Source organism: Hyalella azteca, unplaced genomic scaffold, assembly GCF_000764305.2.
Source record: "Hyalella azteca isolate HAZT.00-mixed unplaced genomic scaffold, Hazt_2.0.2 contig7398, whole genome shotgun sequence".
NCBI lineage: Eukaryota > Metazoa > Arthropoda > Malacostraca > Amphipoda > Hyalellidae > Hyalella > Hyalella azteca.
Genome location: NW_025937524.1, coordinates 60,425 through 87,518, shown reverse-complemented (window position 1 = coordinate 87,518; position 27,094 = coordinate 60,425). Strand labels below are relative to the sequence as shown.

General features: G+C 40.4%; 1 protein-coding gene across 1 annotated transcript; it reads left to right on the top strand.

The window, feature by feature from the left end:
- Positions 1 to 119: 119 nt before the first annotated feature.
- Positions 120 to 27,094, top strand: LOC125178137. The gene is made up of 7 exons (XM_047881228.1): positions 120 to 207; positions 9,101 to 9,315; positions 10,142 to 10,283; positions 16,527 to 16,681; positions 17,813 to 17,893; positions 22,713 to 22,848; positions 27,024 to 27,094. Exons 1-7 carry the CDS (start codon positions 120 to 122, stop codon positions 27,092 to 27,094), a joined length of 888 nt encoding a protein of 295 aa, XP_047737184.1.

The following is a 27,094-nucleotide window of genomic DNA, read 5'->3' as shown; positions in this document are numbered from 1 at the left end:
CGGAGTTTACAGTGAAGATCTTGAGTCACTTGAATTGCTGGCGTTTACGAAGCGTCAGGAACTTATTTGGTTATTGCAACCTGCGACATGAAACTGAAGATGAGAACCGTAGCTGCGAGATGCAAGCTTGTAAACGGAAATACATTCATCTCTACGATGGGTCAACCCACGCCATCGTCCTGTTGCTGACAAGCTGCTTCGTCTTCGGTGAGTAGTCTTTCTGACTAACTAAGTTTACCTTCAAGTGAATAAACTTTATTATAGATAAAAAAGTTCTATAATGCTTGGCTATACAATAGCTCTCGATGAAGAAGCCTCAGGCGTATACGAACATAAAAGAAATATTTTAAATCGGAACATTTTTAAATCTGATTTTTTAAGACACCAGACTAATGCTATGCAGTGATCTCGCCATCATGTATGAGTGCTGATCCGACAAACATTATTATCTTTAAATTAGTTTTGAATTAGTAGAACTGAATTTTTTTACCGTAATCTGCTTCTTCTACATTTCTTATCATATAACTTCCGTCACTACATTGCAACATTTTGCATTATCTGCCTCTTCATTCCATTTAATATCACTACACATGAGGTGCTAGCTCAAGTATTCTCAGTAAACTGTAGGTAACGAAAAATTATCTTGAAAAGTATCAATAAAGTTTCATACCAACCAAAAATTCCACTAGATATCTTCGCAGGAATAGCATTGCGGCGCCTCTAAAGCAGCCTTGTTATTTTATAAGCCAGGGGCCATACTTTCTAAACTCATTAAGTGAGCGTAAGTACCTACGCTCTATTTTCTTGTCTATGATTGGTGGATTTTGCTTGAAAGGCCGTCAATGATTGGCTGATGAACTTACGATCTCTTAACTTTTTGTCAGCATTGAAACGCAGCTGCCACGCATCAGCCCAGTCAACTAAACTATCAAGATCATTTTGCAGTTGCATTTTATTTGACGCATCCTTAACGGTAAAAATTAAGACCGGACATTCAGAGACTAAGTAAAATTGTAGACACAATACTATCCATATTATACCTCGGAGTTTATCTCAAAAATTATTTCGCATTAATTAAAATAACTAGTCGCCGCTTTCGCCACACAAATTAAATTCTCCAATTTAACTTCTCATTCAATAATCTCACTGGGACGTTCAGAACCATTGGACGTCGAGATCAAATGAAGCTCCGTGTCGTTTTCCGTGTTTCGCGACGGTTACTCGGAGCTGAAGAAAAGTGTTCACCAAAGTCTCGGAATAATATCCGGAGTCCGAGGAATAGTTTGGGCCGTAGCCGAGTTGTATGTTATTTGTTTATGCGTGTCGGGGGCGAGCGGCCGGAAGACGACCGCCCTGAATGCAGCGGGAATTTAGTTTTAGAAATGAATGGCGGAAACGCGTCAGTTTACGACAGCTTCGTCGTGAGCGCGTCTAAACGCCCTTAATGCGCCCTTAGCAGTCTGCACGACAGCCTTAGTCTGCACCACAGCCTTAGTCTGCACGACAGCCTTAGTCTGCACCACAGCCTTAGTCTGCACCACAGCCTTAGTCTGCACCACAGCCTTAGTCTGCACCACAGCCTTAGTCTGCACCACAGCCTTAGTCTGCACCACAGCCTTAGTCTGCACTACAGCCGTAGTCTGTACCACAGCCTTAGTCTGCACCACAGCCTTAGTCTGCACGACAGCCTTAGTCTGCACCACAGCCTTAGTCTGCACGACAGCCTTAGTCTGCACCATAGCCTTTGTCTGCACCACAGCCTTAGTCTGCACCACAGCCTTAGTCTGCACCACAGCCTTAGTCTCCACCAAAGCCATAGTCTGCACCAGTAACATAGCGAGCTGCTACTGCTGTACTAGTCAGTCAAAAGTACGTATTTTTAATCATACAAATCTGAATGGGTCAATGATAATGTCATCTTATTCGTATATTTTCATCTACCTATTTCTGCGAGAGTTAATGTGTTTGATTATAATAACAAACTTTATACGGGATCCGGATTCAAAACAAATTTTAAAGTGCGTAATATCTTCTGCTATTTCTATTTACTATTATCAACTATATTAATCTTGTTGATTTTATTGAAAAATCTCTACCTGCCATACAGCACTCTATCGTACCCGTATTTCCCGTTTTTCGTTCCCTTACTGCCGGAAAATAACCATGTAAATTCCCGGTTCTCCACCGACAGCCTACACGGGAAATGCGAACGCCAGTCTTAATTTACTCTCTATAAAATATCGCTTATTTAGTGAGGCAAAAAAGGGTTTAAAAAGTCAACTGATTATTTGTTTCGAAATTCATCCGAGTTTTTTTAGCGGTCATCATCGCCCCATCAGTGGCTTTGAGCTCTCAAAATTGAGTGAAGAACCCCTAGTGTTAACCCAAACTAAAAAGTTAATAGCATAGAAAAAAAACAGGAAAAATCAGCGCATTTTAATTGAGAACATTTTGATGACGAGACAAAATTTGCATGGTGGAAAATGACTCCTAGATTGCCGAATGAAAGTCGAAGTAATGTAAACAAAGAGTCCATTCAAAACTTTTGTTCTAATTTTTGTTGTCAATGGCAAGATTGGCAACTTGCATGTGGAGAGAGAAATTCCTGTTTAGTTCAAACAAACTTCAATTTTGAATGCAAGCTAATCATCAACTATATTACGTATATCTTAGCAGAAGTTTATGTGTTTGAGGCCTAACACCACAAATATATGGGGCTGTTAGGGTGTGTATCCAGGATACTTATCGGGTCGGTATATTCTCAGAATTTGAAAATTTATTCTTCACGGAAAAATAGGAAAAGACTGGTGAAAATTATGAAAAAGGATAGGATCAAAAAGTGAAGTTGTATGTGAAAGTCTTAAGTATAGTTTAATTTAAATGGCGGAAATTTTTTTTTTTTCATAACTTCAAGTTTAGAGCAAAATTTGATGCTCATCTTCTTGGCAAAATGTGTTTTAAAGGGGTTCGTTATTTCATTTGGATACATCAGCATTTTTTTAATGGATTTGGAAGACTAGGATTCCGAAATTTCTGGAATTATTGAGCCCGAGCAACCCCCAACTAACTTGCATTTAAGTTGAAGACAAATTACGCTGCTTTAGGTCTTGTTCTTACCCAACTTGAAGGTTTTGATTCTGCCTATCGCCCAAAACGGCGGTTAAAAATTTATCAGCCATCATAATGGCTTCTATTCGCAGACCGAAAATAATTTCGCTCTGCGCGAATGCTCTAACGCCGGCCCTCTCCAACTTATTGTGCGTAAACTCAAAGAAATCATCCGAATCGTTCCACAGACTTCGTGCCATAAAGGGTTCCATTGCCGGACGCAGGCAGATCAATCACGAGGTGGTGGAGAGTCTGTAAGATGATCATCTGGTCGCCATTGCGCACTTCAAAAGACTTCTTGGGAGCAGAAGATGCCTCAGAGCTTCGTCCCGATTGAGTTGCACAATGTCCTTTCAACCTGTGCACACCTCATCCCATGAGAAAATTGCGGAAGAAATATCGTCCAACAACAGCCGATAGTGCAGTTTTCTCCAATCAACTTCTTCAGACATACCCTCGAGAACACATACAGTATACCCATGCGAACAAAGAACTATCAACAACTCAGATATCTACCAGAACGCAGACACTCTCTGGAGTCAAACATACCAGATACCTTCGAGACAACAGATAATCTAATCAGCGTATCACGATTATTTATTTATTATAGCACTCCCCAGGTATGATATTACTTTTACCAATGCCTGAATCGTTCTTATCATTGTTATGAATACCCACAATAAATTATTATTGTTATTGTTCTTATAAATTTTATTAGTTCCCACGAATGTTTCAACTTTAGCCTCTAAACCTTACCATTATCCCAATCATTGCTATCATCGTATACCATTCTTCTCAGTATAAGGTAGAACTCATTACTGACCTGCACGTGGGCTATTCTGCTTCCCCCGTAACTATGCAGGCTGAGGCCTTCGTGTTCACCGCAGCATCTAACCGAGAATTACTGTATACGTTCACAGCGCATGCTATTGAGCGTTGCTCTTTTGCATGCGTGTTTTGGAAATGTGATCTGCAAATCGATGCGTCTTGGGTTGTGGTGGCTTGATTTCTGACGCCGCTCCTTCAGCCTGCGCCGGCGTAGATCTGCCGTCCCTCAAATATGCTGAGTCAGGACTGGCTAATTGGACGCATTTTTGGGGGAGTCTAGCGGCGTGCTGGAGCTGTAGGGGAACTGCTGGGCTGTGTGGGAACTGCTGAGGCTGTGTGGGAACTGACGAGGCAGGCTGTGTGGGAACTGCTGAGGCTGTGTGGGAATTGCTGAGGCTGTGTGGGAACTGCTGAGGCTGTGTGGGAACTGCTGAGGCTGTGTGGGAACTCCTGGGGGTGTATGGGTACTGCTGAGGCTGTGTAGGCACTGACGAGGCTGTGTGTGACCTGCTGGATTGTGTGGGAACGAATGGGCCTGTGTGGGAACTGCTGTGCTGTGAGTCGAGACTGTGCTGGAACTGCTGGGGATGCCCGACGTGCTGAGGCTGAGGCAAAACTGCTTTGTTGCAGAAGAGGTGAAGTGTTGTGGGAACCTATTGCATTGTTGGGAACTGCTGCATGGGTTGTGGGAGACCCGTTTTGCTGAGAAAAACTTTGTGTTGGGTGAGAGGAGATGTGCAGGATGGCGAGTGAAGCGTTATACTGATATCCCAACCATTGTATTTTGTCCTGTCAAAATTATTTATATTTTGACATAATTATATAACGGTTTCAATTAAGTGCAGTTTTAAAAATTGTGAAAAAAACATTGTTTATCCCAAAAGGATTCTATGAAGCATATAAGCCATATTCTTCCTTTATCGAATGCTAAGTCTTACTCAAATTATCCATTATGTTAAAATAAGCAGTACCAGAGCTTATTTCGATACGTTTTCGGTAACATCGGCTTCCTAACACGCACGAATTGCGACATTTTCTTGCGCAAAATCACGTATTAAACATCGCCTTGTCCCTTATTTATGGTGAATAAGAAGCACAGCAAGTTAAGAAGTAACATTCAGTATACTGCAGCTAACCTTTGCCGTGTTAAGAAGAACAATTTAGTGTAATTGGTCTGTAGAATTTCATACGTTGATATTCAGGTTGTCCATCAGCGAGTGACAAGCTGCTTCTTCTCAATATAAGTGACTAATACGGTCATGATTGTAGAAACATTTATTTTAGGGTCAATGAAGGTGTACATTAGTTTTCTTTCTACTCAGGACTATTACTGAGTAACTTTTATAACCTCATACTCTTATTGTTAAATGATATACGTTTAAAAATTACTTTTTAAAGACAACACATCTAAAGAATCCAGTGTCTCCAATGTTACAAATGTACAATGAATTTCTAATTTTATTTTCGAATATTTAAAAAACTAATTTTTCAATTATTTTAATATATAAATTTTTTTCAAAATATTTATTCTGTCAACTTATTCATGCATTGCCTCCGATTTCACACAAGTGTGCAAAATTTCAAATCAATTGGACAGGTAAAAGTGTGTCATAAATCAATTATAATGTTTGTAGCTGACAAAAATAATTGTTCAATTTCTTTAATATTGAAAATAATTTTTTTATATTTAAAATTATTTATTTTGTCATTTGATTCATGTACTGTCTCGCAACTTTACGCAAGTGTGTAAAATTTCCTTGCTCAAATCAGCTCACGAGTAAGTCCTTAAATGGTTGCCTGCCTCTCCCGAACCCTCACTCGAGGCCATGGAACGCATGGACTCAGGAGCGTCAAGTAAAAATACCTCAGCGGGTGGCTTGTCCCCCAGGCAATCGATGAGTTACTCATCAAGAGTGACTTCAACAATGAATTGTAAAAATAAATGTATTAATGGAGGTATTCGCAGTTTAAATGGTTGCCTGCCCCTCCCGAACCCTCACTCGAGGCCATGGGACGCATGGACTCAGCAGCGTCAAGTAAAAATACCTCAGCGGGTGGCTTGTCCCCCAGGCAATCGATGACTCACTCAAGCATGGCTGCTGACGCTCGGAATACCAAGACCTCGGAGGCCAAACCCTGTCGCTGGCTACACAGTGCGGCGTATCTTTGATACCGCACCTAATGATGAGGCGTATCTTTGATACCGCACCTAATGATGAGGCGTATCTTTGATACCGCACCTTACGATGCGGTGTATCTTTGATACCGCAGCCAATGATGCGGGGTATCCTTGATACCGTACCGTACGATGCGGGGTATCCTTGATACCGCAATTTACGATGCGGTGTATCCTTGATTCTGCAACTTACTATGCGGCGTACCTTTGATACCGCAACTTACTATATGAGTGGTATACGTGATACCGCAATTTACTATGCGATGTGTCCTTGATACCGCAACTTACGATGCGATGTGTCCTTGATACCGCAATTTACGATGCGATGTATCCTAGATACCGTACCTTACAAGCAATGCTGTAGATCCTGAGTAAAAGTCTTTAGGAAAATTCAACTCATGAATAACTATAAGAGACTAACGCTAACCTAATGCGTATTTAAATATTTGATCTACTAGAATATTTAAGACTCAAACAAACCTATAGCGTGCAACTCGCTTGACGTTCGAAATTCATTTACCTTATCATGTTTGGTCTGCAACTGTTATTATATGTGGAAACGATACCTCAATAAGTGGCTTATATGTGCTTATATGCACATCCTGTACAAAACGTCATCTGTGTGCCGCGAAACGCATCTCAGCAGCATCTCTGCCGCTTTAAATGCAGATATATATACGCATGAATCATAACTACGTTACGGTTTTACGTTATCTTATCGCGTTATTCTGACGCGAAGGATACGCAACTGTGTTACGTTATCTTATCCCATCGCTGCCGTGATGTGCAGACGCGAGATACGCGTAACTGTGTTACGTTATCTTATCCCATCGCTGCCGTGATGTGCAGACACGAGTTACGCGTAACTGTGTTACGTTATCTTATCCCATCGCTGCCGCGTTGTGCAAACACGAGTTACGCGTAACAATGTTACGCTGCCACTCCTGCAAATCTCGCTGCGCTGGTGCATTACTCTTCTTAGCCCCAATTGTGCTCCTCTAACTCAATCTCAAGATTTTAACTCAATGGAAGCAAGGCAATGAAAGAATGCAATCCCGCCATGGCTTATTAAAATGCCCGCTTGTCTCAACAGCTGTAATGAACGCAGACTACAGCTGCTATTATTGCTGCTGTTATATTGAACGCAGACTACAGCTGCTATTATTGCTGCAGACTACAGTTGCTATTATTGCTGCTGTATTGAACGCAGACTACAGCTGCTATTATTGCTGATGTATTGAACGCAGACTACAGTTGCTATTATTGCTGCTGTATTGAACGCAGACTACAGCTGCTATTATTGCTGATGTATTGAACGCAGACTACGGCTGTTATTAGTGTTGTTTTAATGCACACAGACTACAGCTGCTATTGTTGCTGCTGTAATGAACGCAGACTACAGCTGTTATTAGTGCTGCTGCATTTTAGTAGACTGCTACTGTTAGTATTGATGGTGCATTGATCGCAGACTGCAACTGTTATTATTGCTGTTTTAATGTACAAAAACTGCAACTGTTATTACCGTTGTTGGAATAAACGCAAACTACAAATGTTATTATCGCTGCCGTAATGAACGCAAATTCCAACAGTTCCATCTACAAGCTCTCGTTCTTTCGCACGACAGACCGACGCGCTGCATTGCATGTAGATTGTGTGCCGGGCAGGCAGAGCCACGGCCTCTACATTGACCTCGGTCAGAGCTTCGTACGGCAGCGCAGAATGCTTGTCTCTCGCTGCCAATTTATTGGCCTAATATCAGCGTTATTATCAAGCTAGCTCCTCTATTTATGACTTAGTTAAGAAAAATCGGTGTCACCCAGGCTTTGTTACGGCGCTTTTACTACCACACCGAGCAAGAGGGGAGACGGTCTAGTCTTCTTGGCGCGTCGTGCTGCCGTTTCTGAATGCTGCTTCGTCATCAACCTGCTCCGAAACATACATTTTTGGCCCTTAACATGAGAGGATACATATAAATTAATGTTATAATGTAAATATATATCTTTGTTTTAATAGATATCGATGGAACATTAACCCATTGGATACCACTAAGATTTCTTCCGCGTTTCTTTTCGATTTTATGTTTCAATTTACTGATACCTCAGAGCACCGATGGTAGGTCGCATGTAATTCGTATCTCAAGGAACTTCTTCACTAACTGCAAGTTGTCTGGCTTGTGTACAATAACACAACAAATAATATTTTAGGTACAAACCCAATACTTCTATAATTATCACAAGCGGAAGTAATTACGACCATATAGTATACACGCGGTAATTTTTATTTATTTATTGCAGTTGTCAATTGAATATTTGTTCAATTTTAACCATCGCAGGGTGCAGTCCTAATCGCCCACCTGTCAATACTTGAATATCTTGGATAAAAAAATCAGCAAAGAAGGAAGACTTTCATTCATTGAGGCCAATGAATTTTTGTAAACTTTGATGCCCTGCCGCTGTAGTATCTTTATCCATTGCCTTTATGTTACTTACCAATCAAGTACACTGTTAAAAAAACGGTGAAAAACGGCCTCACCGGCGATATAAAGGCCGGTCATCACATGAAAATAAACCGGTTATTCGTTTTTTTAGATGTTGTACGGGTTTCTCGTGTTAAATTTGAATAAAAGCAGCCGTACGGTGTTTCTTTTCACGTGTCGGCCGGCCACTAGAACGCCGGTGAGACCGTTTAACGATGATTTTTCCAACAGTGCACCTAAAAATTCAATTTCAAGCGAATGTTAGCAAGTGGTTAAAGGTCAGAGTACCAAGATTGGCGCATAGAGGCACGGGTTCGATCCCAGTTTTCGTTCGAATCCCAGTTCGATCCCAGATAGAGGCGCCAATTTCTGGTCAGAATCGGTAAGTTCAAGCCCGCAACAAGCTGTGAATGTTCTGCAATGTTAAGAATCGGCGAAAGGCCTCCGGCCTAATAAACGCTGAAACCGCTATATTATTATATTATAATACAAGCTCACTTTCTCTCCCTCAGGTCTAGCAGCTGCGGCGGACATGTTGCAGGGAGTCGACGTTCCGAGATTTTCGTACGCAGGATCGCGCGTGAACGTGTCGTGCTCATACGACCTGACCAGCACGGGTCTGTACTCCCTCAAATGGTATCATAACGACCAGGAGTTCTACAGGCACGTGCCTACTGAGAGGAACAGACCTGTCGTCATCAAACCCAGCCTCAAGTTCAACGTCCATGTCAGTTTAATGTTAAACCACCTGAATATTTGTGTAGGTCCACAGCTGTGATTTGCGCTCATTCAGTAATGTAATAATAATAGCGTAATCTTAAATTAGAGAAGAATTCCTTTGAAATAAATTTGAAGAAATAAAATGTGCTGTATATTACACGAGTTTGTCGTTAGCATATCATTGATGCTATATTCACAACCTGCATTTATTCTCATTGTTCCAGCATAGTTAAAAATTGTCTAATATGTTTCCGATGATTCCTAATCTGCTATTTAAATTATCCAAGCAAAAGACCTTCTCGTTTAAAATGGCTGGAGTACATAAGAAAAGTATATTTTACTTTGAGTTTATCTTCACTATCAGAAACGGTAAACCAACTAAAATAATTTGACAGAGCTTATCTGAGAAAACTTTTCTTCAAAAAATAGCAGAATAGCAGAACCTCAGCCCAAAACGCAACAATAGAGGATATTGAGACCTGATTAGCCACCAGGGCTCTGTCTTCAATGTAGAATCTGCGTTGATTATACGGTGATATACTTATAATGAAGTTAAATAACGTAATTTCAAGAATTTAGAAACAAATAAAACAGACGAAATTTCACCATTTCATCATACGAGAAAATATTCGGAGTCCAGCTCCACCGTTAGTTCAAAACCTAAAACACATGGACAAACAATTAGTAAACTAAAATAAAATAAATCAACTTAATAAATTTAAACATTGTAAAACCTAAATCGTCAAATGAAATTAATTAAAAATCAACACCATTTCAACTTCATCTACCCATGCATAGCGGATTTAATAGCTCTGTCTCTCATGAGCCTACAGGAAGTGTCACGCTCCGACCAGCAAGTGACGCTGGAGCTCACGAGCCTCACGTCAGAAGCGTCCGGGGAATACAAGTGCGAGGTCATCGCTGAGCATCCTTCGTTCCGCACCGAGACACGGGCTGCTAATATGACTGTCATGGGTGAGTTAGCCCTAAAGTGTGATGACTGTGATGACTGTCATGGGTGAGTTACCCCTGAAGTGTGATGACTGTCATGGGTGAGTTACCCCTGAAGTGTTGTATTTAATAATATTCAGCATCCTTCGTTCCGCACCGAGACACGGGCTGCTAACATGACTGTCATGGGTGAGTTACCCCTGAAGTGTTGTATTTATTAATATTTAGCATACATCGTTCCGTACCGAGACACGGGCTGCGAACATGACTGTCATGGGTGAGTTACCCCTGAAGTGTTGCATTTAGTAATATTTAGCATCCTTCGTTCCGCACCGAGGCACGGGCTGCGAACATGACTGTCATGGGTGAATTACCCCTGAAGTGTTGTATTTAGTAATATTTACCACCCTTCGTTCCGCACCGAAACACGGGCTGCGAACATGACTGTCATGGGTGAGTTACCCCTGAAGTGTTGCATTTAGTAATATTTAACATACTTCGACCCCATTCGAGTCCCGAGCTGCTAATATGACTGTCATAGGTGAGTAGCCTCTGAAGCTATTTAGTAATATTTAGCATCCTTTGTTCCCATTTGAGTCCCTGGCTGTTAATTTGACTGTCAATGGATGGTTAATACTGAATTGTAATATTTCCTTGAGGTGTAATATTTTGAAGAGCCGATCATAAGAGGTTTGTGCATGTTGTAGTACATACACTATGTAAATTGTCTCTACAATATGTACCCTAATACTGAGCCACTTTTTTTTTATTGTGGCAAGGGGTTTACCGGTATCACGCTAGTCCTCCCTAGTTTCGAGCAATTCACCTGAATTAACGCTTCATGGCTGAACATAGACATTTCCAGCGTTTAAATCAACGAAGACCACCAGTTGCAGACCAGCAGTTACAGACTGTCAGTCGCAAACCAGCTTTTACAGACCATCACTTATGATGTGTTTGAAACAATTTCAAAATCCCGACAGGCTTTCCGAAGCCTTTGTATTGCCAAGTTGTACATTTTAGGGAAGGAATTGCAGTGCGCTAAAGGAACACTTTGAACCACGCTCCCACTGAGCAGCAGCCATTTGCCAAAAGTACTCGCCATCGCGCTGACTAAGTGGCGCCTTGACAAGCAGCTACAGTGGCTGTTGACAAACTGCAGTGCTGGCTGCAGCTGCAGTGGCTGATGACAAACTGCAGTGCTGGCTGCTGCTGCAGTGGCTGTTGACAAACCGCAGTGCTGGCTGCTGCTGCAGTGGCTGATTGCAGCTGCAGTGGCTGTTGACAAACCGCAGTGCCTGCTGCTGCTGCTGCAGTGGCTGATGACAAACTGCAGTGCTGGCTGCAGCTGCAGTGGCTGATGACAAACTGCAGTGCAGGCTGCAGCTGCAGTGGCTGTTGACAAACTGCAGTGCTGGCTGCAGCTGCAGTGGCTGTTGACAAACTGCAGTGCTGGCTGCTGCTGCAGTGGCTGTTGACAAACTGCAGATCTGCTGCAGTTGCAGCGGCTGTTGACAAACTGCAGGGTTGGCTGCAGCTGCAGCGGCTGTTGACAAACTGCAGTGCTAGCTGAAGCTGCAGTGGCTGTTGACAAACTGCAGTCCCTGCTGAAGGTTTAGTGGCCTTTGACAAACCGCAAGCAGTGCTTACAAGATTTACTGGGCTGCACTCATGACACAAACGTTTAATCCCTCACGAGTATATGTGTGAGTTACATGCTTAAACTATAGCAATTCATCATTCAAAAAATCCTTCCTGAGCGACTTTCCCAGAAAATAAAAATGAACTCTTTTTTTTCTATACACGACGTCAAATCGGAATCTGAGTAAAGGCTTTCATATTCGGTCGCTCCGAGGCCTCGGCCAGCCTTGGTACATCAAAGCCACGGCACAATGGACCTAGCAAGCGAAGCTAGAGTCTTGCTCGGGCAGCCTTTTAGCCATGCCAAGAGATGCTCAAATCCAATATTTGATTGCCTGCATTGTCATATACTGCAAATTTCGAGGAATTACACCGAGGCATTTTGCAACAACTCGACAATTTTCGAAGAATCACATTATGCGAAAATCGTCAATCTTTGGAATTTTAATTGGAAACGACGCTCGATAATTAGTTGAGCGGATATAAGCGTATCAGGTGTAAAGTATCAGGTATACATAAACTTGATACGCGTTGAGTACTAAATTTTAGATAAATTTATGACTAAATGAATGAATGCATTCTGATGAACCAGACAGGTGTGAGATTCTTTAAGTAATCATTTTTATTTCAGTGATTATAAATATATTCATGAATAACTCCTTGCTTTCTAACAGAAGTAAAGATTTAAACTGTTAGTCAACATTTGTATGAAAATTAACATCATATAGCCAGGGCAATATGCCTCGGCATTCATCATATTTACTCTCTTCCGGCCTCATTAATTTTCAGTTCAAATTCTCTAAAAAAATTAGTCGGTTTGAAGTGAGTGAACAAAAATTTAAATGACGTGCATTAAAGTTGAGTATGGAATGCAAAAAATGCATTCAGAGCGTATGCTGCACTCAACTCCCGCAAAGACGACTGTTAAAGAATTACATTCAATTACAAGACTCGTTTTAAAAGATATTCCACTCACAGCGCGCACTGAGCCACAGCGTAAAAGTGACGAGCGGCTGAAAACTGCAGGGGGCGGTGAAGCGCTCCAGCCGAGAGAGAAACTGCACACCGATCCATATTGCCCACCCAGACGTCATACCTGTCTGTCTAACCCACCGATCCCACCTGCTTACCCACCTCTTATACCAACGTCTTACCCTCCTCTTACCCACCTCTTATACCAACCTCTTACCCTCCGATTACCCACCTCTTATATCAACCAACCTTACCCAGCTCTTATACGGTTATACCAACCTATAACTCAGACCTACAGCATAACATGCATGCCATAATCATCTACTACTTATCGACTCCTCAAAAGCCGGCCTAATTCACCAGTCTACCCACGATACCGAATACCAGCTTTGGATTTATAAGATTTGATGTAACAATTGTATAGTATATTAAGGATACAAGAGCCTAATTCGTTGTTACGGAAAACGTTCAAGCTCCCTTCCCCGCCAAAAAAGTATGCTAGGCTAAGTTATGATTTTAACCCTACGTTGTCAAATAACCTAAATATATATTTCATTTTAAACTTCATTTCTTTAGTGTATTCCCAGTTTTTCTGCGCGCTTTGACCATGAGTTATCTGGGGCTCCGGCCTGGAGTCCCTCCATATCCTGTGATCCTGACGCTTTGATCCTGACTTCGCCACGCCACTTGGCCACAGCGTCACAGGCCTCGAGCTCGTAGGCCTAGAGCCCGGCCTAACATGGACAGTTGGACACGCGCTTTCAGCCTTCATTTGGTGAATACGTCGAGCACATGAACGGACTCCCACCCGGCATGGGTGCTTAGTGTGGCGAACTAATGGCTGACGTCGGTTCATTTATTGCCATAAGCAATTCACACAAAACTTTTGATTTGATTTCAATCTGTGCCATTGTTCTGCAACTATGTCATTGTCTTATGTCTGTTCCATTTGTTTTGGTGCACTAAAATAACTTCTTTTAAAAGTAAATTTGAGGGCAAATTGATAGGAAGACTCGCAGTCTCAGCCCTGGCGAGCGAGATATAAAATTACACATGAACGGTGTTCGTCAAGCGACACCAGGTGGCGCTGCCCTCAACTCCCCGCCTCAGAATTAAGATGGAGCGGAGTTGCTTGGCGTCGTCAGTGATGCACGGCGCATCCCTGACAAAAAATTAAAGGAGGTTGGCGGATGGTTTATTAATGGCCGGCTGTTGGCCGGTGATAGCTCGACTTTGCTTGGTTACAAGGAATCGCAATCAACCGGCCGCGGGAGCTAACCCTGGACTAGCTTACCTCATTCCCCCTTCTTAGGAGGCTTACTGAGATCACCCACTATTCACTGTAAGTTCCTTGTGAAGAATTATTTGCGTTTTATCCATGACTCAATGTCGTTCATTCAAAAGCCAAATCTCTACCCTTGGGTCACCATCTGTGAAAAGTTTTCAAGTTTCTCTTAAATTAAGCAAGATCTTGCAGGATTGAGCAAGATTTAGCAAGATTTAGCAAGATTTAGCAATATCTTGCAAGATTTAGCAAGATCTTGCAAGTTTTAGCAAGATCTTGCAAGATTTAGCAAGATTTAGCAAGATTTAGCAAGATTTAGCAAGATTTAGCAATATCTTGCAAGATTTAGCAAGATCTTGCAAGTTTTAGCAAGATCTTTTAAGTCCATCGCAAGTATCGTATTAACTTGTAGTAAATTGTCCGTTTCATTTCACCCTTACTAATATGCAAGGTGCTAATTTTTTCCGTAAACTAGAAAGAGATGATAATGAAATCAATTAACGAATGTTTTAGGCAATGTTTCTACACTGTTTGCATTAATATTGATTTTGATTAAATGAGCAAGATTCGGCGTTAAGTGTGAGTCAAAATCAGTTATGTCATGCGCGCTTACTTATTCACTCGTTACATTTGTGTACATCAGCTGAATTGCGGCGCAGAAAACGTAGCGGGAAGAACTCTCACGAGTTCTACTTGCGTAAAGGCAACACTGAAGGGAACAACTCGCATGACTTCCACGTGCGCAGGCAATCTGTGGAGGCATAAAAGTCGAAGGTTGCCGCGAATTTTCAGTTGATTTTTAACGCGGCAGCTTGAGCTGGCCGACATCTTTCTTGCTCTGAAGCCCGAGGGTGACATCAGCAGAGCATTCATCCGTCAACGCGCGCACTGCGAAAGTTCCTACAAGATTTTCGCCGAAACTTTTGCAATTTGTTCTATTTTCACAGAAACCGAAATGGCGTTACAGCTGCGAGATTGTATTGTCCCTGATCGATGATTGCCCTAAGTTTATAATTGGCCTGGCACCTCCATAAATTAAGATGCATACAGCAAGCAATAAAATAATGTGTGTGCATGCTGTAATCTTGACGCCGTCTTCTTATTCAAAAGGACTCATTGTAATATTTTCTCTTTTTCGAAGTGAATGAGATCCATGACATAGAATATCAGTCCCCAACTTAAGATAATTTAAAATAGGTTCTTGAAATGATTTTCTTAGAATTCCTAATTCGAAATAAGTAGCTAAATTTTTGTGCTTCCATGAACTCCACTTTTCTTATACATCATCCAATATTCAACCGGCTTAAATTCGTGTTTATTATTCATCCAAATTTCACTTTTCACATTTATATTTTCTAACTTCACAACGGCACACTCTGCCAAAACTTTAGAAGTAATTTAACGGTAACAGAGATGGAAAAGTTGTTTCCTTTATTCATGTACTCGAGTTTCTGTTCACTGTCAGGCGTATTGATGACGCCTGCGTAAAGGTTAGGATGACGGCTTTGGCAGTGATCGGCTGCGAGTTTAGTATTGTAGATCATGATTAAGTTACGGCCCAATTTGCGAGAGCAAATCAAGTTAAGCGCATCACCCAACAATTACAATAAGATATTCATTACCGAGCCACCGGCCGGCGCCGCTTAATTGGATGTCGAGCCTAGCCTCCGCCCATCCTTCCTCTCTCTCTCTCTCTTTCTTTCTCTGGGTTCATTTATGTAGAATGGAAAAAACTGGAACAGAGAAACTTTCCTACCCCACACCAAAAAAAATCGGCAGGGATAGTACGCCATCCCCAAAATGTGGGACAGTGATACTTATCTGCTCCCCCCCTCCCCAAACCGAAAAAAATAATTGTTTTAAACCGAAAAAATAATTGTTTTGTACTTTCCTGTCCTTGGTCCTTAAATTCAACTTTACTCGATGCGTCGTGTCACATCGTTGCTACTTTCATTTCTATTAAATAATCTGATTACTGATTCTAAATATCACTCTGGGGCGGGATCATTTACACTAAATTTAAGGGCAAAGTGGCCCAGTGGTTACATCAGAGTACCAGGATTGGAGCCGAGAGGTGCGGGTTCGATCCCAGCTCCCTTACCAAAATTTAGAGTCGCCCCAGCTTCTGGTAACTCCAAATCAGAAGCTGCCGCGTCTGTAAATTTTCTGTCTGTGCGCCAGTTCCTGGTCAGAATCGGCGAGTATATGTATTGGTTCGCCTACTTCGTCGAAAATGATTAGTTATTGAATGAAATCATTTAAATTGTCTTTCATTCTTTATCGTTTAAAAAGTAACTATTTGAGCATCTACGGCTAAAAAATGTATTAGATTATTCACTGCTAATGGAAACCTCCTTCGCCCCCTGCAGCTGAGAGGCCGCAGCCCCCCGCCATCACAGGGGGGCAGGAGAGCTACGAGGCTGGGGAACTGGTCCAGCTCCTCTGCACCCCCCAGTACCTCAGCCCCGCCGCCCTCCACACCCAACCCCAGCCTACCATCACGTGGTATATAGCCGGCCATCCCGTGAGTGATATATGTGAACCCAGCCTACCATCACGTGGTACATAGCCGGCCATCCCGTGAGTGGTATATGTAACCCCAGCCTACCATCACGTGGTATATAGCCGGCCATCCTGTGAGTGGCATATGTAACCCCAGCCTACCATCACGTGGTATATAGCCGGCCATCCCGTGAGTGGTATATGTAACCCCAACCTACCATCACGTGGTACATAGCCGGCCATCCCGTGAGTGGTATATGTAACCCCAGCTCGACTCTGAGGGGTGCGCCAAGGCTCCTTTAAGAGCCGCTCAGTCTTCGTAAACTGTTGGGAGCTCATGAGGATTGATAGGCTTCAACGGTAAGCTGAAACACTAGGCCTCAGCCTCTCCGCGAAAGCTCTAATGCGCTAGAGGTTCTACAGACACAAGAAACATGAATTTTTCGTGAGATGTGAAAGAATGGATGGGCCATCAATCTGTTTCTGCGTAGACTTGAACGAGGATTTAGCGAGATCTTGCAAGATGTAGCAAGATCTTGCAAGATTTAGCAAGATTTAGCAAGATCTTGCAAGATTTAGCAAGATTTAGCAAGATTGGTATATGTAACCCCAGCCTACCATCACGTGGTATATAGTCGGCCATCCCGTGAGTGGTATATGTAACCCCAGCCTACCATCACGTGGTATATAGCCGGCCATCCCGTGAGTGTTTGATAATGATATAACCCTACCTATTATCATGGTACCGTAAGTACGCAAGTTTTCGGTACTTGAACTATTTACGAAATCGACTTTAAAAGATATCCGTAAGATGATGAAGAAGGATTTGCTCCAGTTACGAAAAGTGTTTGCAAGCAAAAGTAACATACTTTAACTGTAAAATTTTAAACCAAAAACCACTTTTTAGTGATTAGTGATCAACAACAACATTACTTTCAAGATCTGATATCATATGTCGTTGGACATAAAGATCAACAGCTGTCAATTTCTTCTGCGAAAAGGACCATCTGTCTGTGTTGATTATTAGTACGTAAGTAGATTGAGAAAACTTCCTCACATAATGAATTTATTCCACAAAAATGTTTGCGTGCAGATCACTTCATATTGTAATAATTTTACTATTAATGAAGTAATTCAGTCATTTCTGGATCAGGCGCCACCAGAGCACGTCATACCTCACAGGGGGCGAGCGCGGGAGCCACCCGGCTTGACACTCAGCGTGCGCGCTGACAAGGTCAGTTATACTTAGATCTAATTACTATAATATTATAATTTATCATATATTATATATTTATTATAAATATTGCTTACAATAATAAAGACGATATCTTGATAAGGAATATCTATGTGGTTGCGCAATGGGGTGTACCTATTATTTAGTGCAGTAACGCTAGTCCTTCTCTCATCCTACCAGGCAAATCATCTCGCCTAAATCATGCACTTAACCGAGAACTTGTGTAAAGTCTAGTTCTTAGTGCAGTTCTCAACTAGGTGTTGTGTAGGTGCGCTCAACTAGGTATTGTGTAGGTGCGCTCAACTAGTTGTTGTGCACGATCAAAGAAATGAGTGATTCTTTGTCTAAATTATGATACAATTTTTACCCCTGTTTATATCTACCTGACCCAGTTTTCCCGAGCAAAAGGGCTTGTCTGTGCTCAGGTTATAAAGTATCTCACTATTTCATTATTTTAGCGCATTTTCTCATTTATGGAAAAAATGCACTATTGTGCTCGCCATGCCCGCCTGTCTGTCTGTCTGTTCGTCCGTCTGTCAGTCCGTCCGTGACCTCAAGTCTTCGTCGACGAGAAAATGCGCTTTCTGTCACTCACTGCAGTGAGTACTGAGTTATATTTTTTACGTGTAGATTCGTGCATTGGCGATAACATGCACTTTATCCTGATGAGACACTCGACTGGCTTCAAATCAACAAAACTTGCTACAATTTCTGCGAAAACTTTTTTCGTAATCAGAAACACGAGAAACTCATCTCTTTACAGCCATAATTTTTTTGTGAGTGTTTGGTATATTTTTCGCACGTTAATGAGTTGATTTATTTGGATGTTTTATAGCTTGCTTGATGAGGTAAATTAAGGTCAATTTTACCTGCCCAAGAGGCACCGCGAAGCCTTCAAAGCTGGTTTTTATAAGCACATAAATGAGTTCTCTAATTGGCCTGCAATGAACATATTTTCTATGCCGATTGCCAACATCAGGAGAAACCATACAAATGACATGGCTTTCCAATCATCAATTTTTTAGCTTATTTATTGAAATTTAATAAAAATCAGGCTGATTTTAGTGGATCAGAATTTTAGCTAATTAGATCTCATAGATATTATAGAAAACATTATTAAGCGTACACTCACAACAAGCTATTAGTTCCTCTATATGAAAGTCTTTTTTTATTGAAATTTAACATTCTTTTCTCATAATCTATTTATAAACTCAATTGGGGATCAATATCCTAAGTAATCCATGATAGCTTTGTGTTCGACGAATCTTCTTCTAATTTGATATTCTGTTTATAAAAGTCCAAAAAAGTCTAATTTGATATTCTGTTGTTAAGTCCGGTCACATTATGAAAAAAGCGGTTGAAAATAAAATATTTCAGAATATTAAAATTATTTAAAACTCGACATTTTCTACATATTTAACTGCACATGCCTTAGTGCCACTTAAGCGAAAACTAAAATATATCGCTAGGAGCATAACACAAAACCGCACCGCAGGTCAAGTCTGTAGAAAAATTTTACCCACAAAAGCGTAAATTTGTCTAGAAAGTCTGCCGAACTGAAATTTTGTGCTACGTATCGAATTAATTTCTGAGTTATTTCAGACACGAGAAATTCCCTAGAGATCTAAGGAGTACAGTGATCCCTACGCTGGCCCCATTTATATATCAAGTAGAGTTTTGTAACGGTATTGATTAAAATGAGCAATATACAAACCTAGCTTTCATGAAGGAGACTAGATGTACTCTCATCATACGTCGAGAACTGGCACTCAAGCTAAAATATCAATCTTCTAATAAAACAGGAGAGGAAAGTTTATTTGTGTTGTAAATTATAAAGACCATCCACGTGATCGAAGGAGATCCGCTTCAGTCTCGTTAAGGGATCGTGATTTTATACATAAACATTGGACTCATAAAGGGATATAATATGTAACCTTTAATCTATTTGTGTGTCAATGCAATCACAAACATTTATAAGAAAATAAATGCTAAGGAAATGTGCTGCAACAGAGGCTTAAAAACGAACATATAATCCAAGTCTTGTCAGTGACTGTACTGCTGGGCAAATCCCTGCAAGTCGGTGGCGCTGAGGCGGCCACTAATGTAACTAACGTATTTCCATTGTTTTAATTTTCCTTAAGAGGGCGCCATTGTTTCGCTGGCGTCTGAGGCTATCTTGTTCTGTATAGAAGCAATTTAGTGCAGTAATTGACTTAACAAAGCTCAATTAACGGCTGGAATATACACCAGATGGCGCGAAGATTATGTGCTTCTGCAGCTCTGCAGCGATGCGCGGTGTGAGCCGCCCCAACCTTGCAAGAGTTCGAGGCAAAAAGCGATTGATGATCGCCACTGCGGGGTTGTGATTAATCGAATGGGCTTTCATGCGATTTGATTACCTTTTTGTTCGATTATATCTACTGCCGGAATAGGTTTATTGAAGTTGTTTATTACATAGGAGTCAGGTTTTAGGGAAAATTGTCTTGCTTCTCAAGTAATCGTCGAAGTCATCCTGGAAATAATTTTGGTTCTGACGACCAAGTTGAATTTGATCTCCATACTATCAAATACTAAACGTTTCACGAATAAATATATTCAACAAAACTTTAAATAGTTATTTTAGATTAACTATTCCAGAAACAATGAACTACCCTAACAAAATTTAGAGTCGCCCCAGCTTCTGGTAGTCCAAATCAGTAGCTGCCGCGTCTGTAAATTTTCACTGGGTATTGTGTATCTTCATGATCCTCATAAATAAAGTTCAAAACAATATTTGTGTTCCCAAAATTTCGACCTGCAGTTGTGACAAGTCAGATGAAAATGCCACTTCCTGATTCTTGTTCAATAAATTTGCTCCGTGTGCTATCAGTATTAACTATTCATTAATATTATTCTATATCAATACCGAGCTCTTCTCTTCTGGCAACAAATATCGAACGTTTCTCATCACGCAGGCTGGTCTCTGTAGACTTCATTAAACAAATTAATTATTCCATACTATTGAATTGAATACAACTAATACTAACTGTGTTTAACAGTGATATTGATTTACGACATGTCCATCTATGCATAACTATACTAGTAATTGTGATAAAAATAATTATACAGAGCTCAACGAGTTTATTGTGAATAAAATTTCATAAAAAAATTAGATAGTATTTGTATATACTTTACATTTTGATTTTTTGTATATACTTAACAAGCTGATAAGATATTTTAAAAACTTAACATAAATGGACTGCATCATAAGTGACTTAACCAAAATATTCGAGCCATTTTCATTTCCACTTGCAGGTTTGTTTTTTTGATGCAGGTATATTAGGGAAGTATGTACCATCGAACCTTGTGGCAAGGACTAGCGACTACGTGAGTCCTTTTGGCAACCATTGCAGACGCGACTAAGCTGATAGAAAGCAAGTTACAATACTGACTATAAATTATTAATGCAGCGTAGCCCGCAGATATATGTAAATCTACAACAGCTTAAATCTTGAATCTTTACAACAAAAATAGCCTAATTCTTCTCCGAAAATTATATTAACAATTTGCTAGCTTAAAATAAATTCCACATTTAATCGGCTTCAGATGACATGAAATTCAAAGTAAAATGAACAACAACGAAGATGAATACGGCGGAAGATGATCGGCGCTGCGTCGAGCGGCGTCTTAATCAACCGAGCGTCCGCCTGCCTATAGAATGCGTCGCACTCCTACTGCTTCTTGGTATTAATTTGAACGAAACTGCGTTACCTACAACTGCGATCATTGCGGTGAAGTCTGTTGCCAGATTGTATAGCGTATTGCGTAAAGCGTTAACATCTGTTACCAGATTGTATAGCGTATAACCAGATTGTATAGCGTATAGCGTTATCATCTGTTGCCAAATTGCATAACATTCAGCGTTAATATCTGTTGCCAGATTGCATTGCGTAAAGCGCCAACGTCTGTAGCCAGATTGTACAACGTATAGCGTTAAAGTTTGTAGCCATATCGTATAGCGTATTGCGTACAGCGTTAAAATCTGTTGCCAGATTGTATAGCGTATAGCGTTATCATCTTTTGGCAGATTGTATGGCACACAGCGTTAAAGTTTGTTGCCACATTGCATAGCGTATAGCGTCAATGTCTGTAGCCAGATCGTACAGCGTATGGTGTTAAAGTTTGTGGCCAGATTGTTTAGCGTTTTGCGTCAATTTCTGTTTTATTTTTTATTTTATTTGTGTCGCTTGACGCGCTAAACAATATTTCTATTTTGCGTCAAATTGTGTAATTCGTGCCTCATTTCCAAATTTTTATGTGTTGTGAGAGGCTCTCATGATCTTCGTTCCTGTGGTTCCTGGATGCTTGAATGCACAAAATTTAGACGCTTTTTCCATGCCGATCTAAATTAATTATCGTAGCGATGAATATCTGATGAGTTTGCGCGATTGAACCTGTCGAGCTTTAGATGCTTTAGATGCTTTTTAGATGCTTTATTTCAGCGTTTATTAGGCCGTAGGCCTGTCGCCGTTTCTGAACATCGCAGAACATTCACAGCATTTTGCGGTCTTGAACTCGCAACTCACTGCTACAATTCTGCTGTGCTTAACCGCCCGGCCTCCTTGCTGATTCTGTCCAGAAACTGGCGCACAGAGCTGGGATCGAACCCGCGCCTCTCTGCGCCAATCTTGGTACTCTGAACTTTAAACACTGGGCCACCGTAGCTTTGAAAATGTTCGCCTTGGCTTCCCGACGTCCCTTTAATTATAGAACAATAGTTCTAATTGTTATATTATGCATAGAATAAAATGTTTAATATACATTTGTATGTGTGGTGCAGGTGTCGCGGCTGACAGGAGGCGGTGAGGTGGAGTTCCAGTGTCTGCTGACGCTGGCTGACAGCAAGATACGGTCTAGCAGCTCCATGAAGACGACACTGCAGCGCAGTTCTTATCTTTACAACTACTTCAGTGCAGGTGATTATAAGGCTCAACAACTGTACGTAAATAATTCTAAATCAATAACATTACATTAATAATCCAAACATCAATAACTTTGCGTCAGCCCAACTACTTCAGTGCAGGTGATTATAAGGCTCAACAACTGGACGTAAATAATTCGAAATCATTAACATTACATTTATAATCCAAACATCAATAACTCTACATCAGCCACAGCACGTACATTAGTAATTCAACATCAAACACTGTGCTTTATTAGTTCTATATCGATAACTGTACACCAATAACTGTACGTTAATAACTTTACATTTACAACTGTATATCAAAAAATGCAAATGAACTGCAAATAAGAATTGTAAATTAACGATGCATTGGAACCTCAGATCGCTACCCCACGCATCCTTTTAGGCATGGCACTTTGTAGCGATAGTCTTACATTTATTGTACACGTAATTTATAACTTGTTGGTGCCATCCTAAACTCATCGAAGATTATATATAAGTAACAAATAAACAAATTAACCGAAGGCTGCGTTTTCACGCATCGAAGAAAGATTTTGTGAAATGAAGGGATCTTAAATAATATTTAACATAATGATATAATATTTTAAGTGATTGGCCATGTATTGTGCGGATTCCATCAGGCTCATCGTAATGCGACAAAATCTACGGAATTAACAATGAATATTTAACTACCGATTTTATTGCTAGTGAAGAGAAGTAAAAGTAAGTTGAATATTAACATTAAATTGACATTAACATTTTCTGAAGTTTATCTCTATAATTTCCTCGATAAAATTGATAGAAATTTAGTTGAATTTATGCACTGACCTCGTAGTGGACACTTCAGATGACACTAAAATTCAACTGCCGTGTCCTGGACAGGCGCGCAGCATGATAGTTCCGTATGTTTATTGTCTTGCTTCTAGAGAAATAACAACCAAACATAAATTATACAAGTTCACCATCATTGGTGTCGATCTCGAAAATGGTAACCGTTATATCATAACTAAAATATTTCTGAATATTATATCGAATCTGAAATTTTCTTCTTAGGCTATACCAAATTTTATAGGCAAGATTTGGCCGACGAACTGCCCGATAAGCTGGTAAATAAAAATTATTAAAATAGTGTTCAATAGTGTTCAATAGTGGCTATTGAACACTATTGAACTCTATTGAACACTATTGAACACTTTAAAATAGCGTTCAATTATGTTCAATAGTGTTCAATAGCCACTATTGAACACTATTGAACTATTACTAAATTATAAACGTTATGATCAACTGACGATGTTTTTCCGTTAGAGGGCATGTGACTGGGATAGAGTATGGTCCTCAAGTCGACGTAAATCTGCCAGCCACTTCCTTTAGAAACGTGCCAGCTTCCTGGCCGAGTCGCTGCCCGCTTTGCCAAAAGATTTTCATCGATTGCTAACGTGTGAATCAGAACGTCTCTTGCCTGCATCCTTGGTGGCTGCTATTCGATATTTGTAAGCAAAAAATTTAAATAAACCAATTAAAGATCATTATTCATACAAACACCGTCAGAATAATTAGGTTTTAATATTAATGGAAATGTAATATTATTATTAATATTATTATATTTTAATATTAATGGAAACTTCGAAAACTCTAGCGATAATTTTGCACTGAAGCAAAATACTTCAATTGCGATTGGCTTAGATAATAACAAACATCGTTTTCCATAATGAACCTCTTAATCAGCCATAGCGTGCAAGTACTTCAGTTATTCACAGCTTAAGCTGAGCGCTCACTCTAGACACGAGACCGCCTGTAAGTTGGAAGTTTATTTCGCCGCGTCAGCCTCAAGTTGAGAGCACTAACAGCTCTGTACGAGCCTGCCGACCTACCCTTTAGATAAGCAACTTTAGGAAGGATGGACCCTGGAACGCTCTGATTAGAGCAGCGCTAATTTCCAACGCCAACTGCAAAGCCACTCAAAAAAGTGTCGTCGACCCTCCAACTCCGGTCGAGTGTCGCTATCAGAACATTCTAGGAACTTTTACGATGGCATTGCGTGTACATTAAATAAGCCAAGGCCGAACTATTGCCAAGAGATTATACGTGATGCTATTAAAAATCATTTTTAAAAGTTTGTGAGAAGAGAATATATATCCTAATTCCTGTTGATCGATAGACTTCAAGAAATCAACTTCGAGTTAAAAAAAATATTTTCGTTTGTAATTGGCAGCTCTTCGTCATAGATTGAAACAATTATTCAAGTTTCCTACTTCATGCTACTCCTCAAATTAGTGATTTGTTTGTTTAAACTTTTAAATCACGACAAACATAGTCACTTTTTTCTCCTTATAGACATACACTTGCATAACAAAAAGTTGCTCAAGTGAACAATTTTACGTGGTTTCGTTGTGCGTGTGAACTTTTCGATGACGATGAATCACGAGTAGCGGATATTACGACTGAATGCGATGATGAATCTTATCGCCGGAACGAAAGTGTGAATCTTCTATTTGTACCTTTCCTGCCGCAAGTAGGAAAGGATCAGTAGGACACTTCACATGACAAGTTTTTCATTCGAAAAAAATTGATCCCACAAGTTGTATTGATCATGCAATTTGAATTGATCCGACGAGTTGAATTGATCCTTCAATTTGAATTGATCCTACTATTTGAATTGATCCCGCAAGTTGAATTGATTTTAAAATTTGAATTGATCCTAAAATTTAAGTTGATCCTACAATTTGATCCTACAATATTTTATTTGAATTGATCCTAAAATTTGAATTGATCCCGCAAGTTGAATTGATCATAAAATATGAATTGATCCTATATTTTGAACTTGACACAAAATAACACAAGTTAAATCGCTGCACGCTATTCCTGAGTCTCCCTCGTTTTTTCGTCAAATAAAGTACTGCTTCTCACCCCCTACATCCCCCCACATGGTCACCCCTCCCCCCCGCTGAAGTGAGAGCCCCCAAAGAAGGCCCCTGCGGAGCACTCGGTCCTAGCAATGCTCGTCTCTGAAAGCCAATTAGCGACCAAATTAGTGGCGGTGTCAGAAAACAAGAATAATAGCAAGCGCTCTTGAGCTGCTAACCATTAATGCCCCTTATCTAACCGCGAGCCCATTGAACGTAATTTGTGATGATCTGTTCGTGGAAACTTCCAGTGGCTGCCAATAGATATACTTGAGTGAAATTCGAGTTCAAATTTTGAATACCAAGTGGCCATCTAATTACATTTTTGCCGATTTGAAGTCTCGTGACTTATTTTCAGCTCAGCCGAAGGTAAAGTTGTACTAATTACTATACTTTTATTACCTAGGAGGCAAAAATTTGGCCAACGACGCATTTTTTAAAATAAGTTCACTATGCAATACAGAGTCGCAATTCGTAAAGATCTGCAGCTAATAGAGAATTCACAGCAGATGTAAACTGGCGCTCCTAATTCTGCCATAGCTAAAAAATCTAATTTAACCAATAACCCCCCGAAAAAGACCGTTAAAGGCCAAGAAGAGAAATGCAAGACGTGATAAACTCCTTCGTATGCGGTTGAACGACGGTATACGGTAGAGTGAATACATTATAGCGCGCTTACTGTCTACAAAAAGAAACCAAGTTACGATTCAACTAACATAATTTTTTTACGTAGTAAGGATATGATTTTACGTAGACATTTTCTCCATACTTCGTTCCATGGAATTAACAGAATAATGAAAGGCGCAATTGCAACTGAGAAAAAGAAAAGGCAATTAAGCGAACTCAATTTGATCGATCGTAAAGGAAGAAATGGCTGCCGGTGCCATGCATTGTCGATCACCAACACAAGCGTCCGGCGTCCGCAGCACCAAACCAAACTACAAAAATAAATAACTTAGAAGAACAGGACAAGCGCTGGAAGATGAAGCAGCAAGTGAATGAATTATCAAAAATTTTCTGCGAATTGCAAGAGAAATTAAAAATAATAATATTGATTCAAAAAACATATATAGATTATGAAAAGAAGTTGAAGAAGAATGTAATGTTAAGAGTAGTGTATAGTTAAAGAAGAATCAACGCCTGACTACATAAACTCCTGAAATATATCCAGAAGCAAAAAGGTTTACAGCTCAGCCTTTAAACTGATTTTTAAAGTTTGTAATAAAGTTCATCGGTAATTTTGTCTCAACAAAAGTCTTTCATGAACTCCGACAAATTTATGCAGAATATGATGAAGGCTTGTCTGAGCGTCGTCACGACAGAAACAAAATCAAGCTCGATCTGTCCAACGATTAA

Bases quoted from the DNA above. Each gene is read 5' to 3' on its own strand.
- LOC125178137 (XM_047881228.1), top strand. From the start codon at position 120: ATGCAAGCTTGTAAACGGAAATACATTCATCTCTACGATGGGTCAACC. The intron at 9,316-10,141 runs GTCAGTTTAATG...ATGAGCCTACAG, and splicing joins GCCTCAAGTTCAACGTCCAT to GAAGTGTCACGCTCCGACCA. The intron at 22,849-27,023 runs GTGATTATAAGG...AAATTTATGCAG, and splicing joins TTACAACTACTTCAGTGCAG to AATATGATGAAGGCTTGTCT.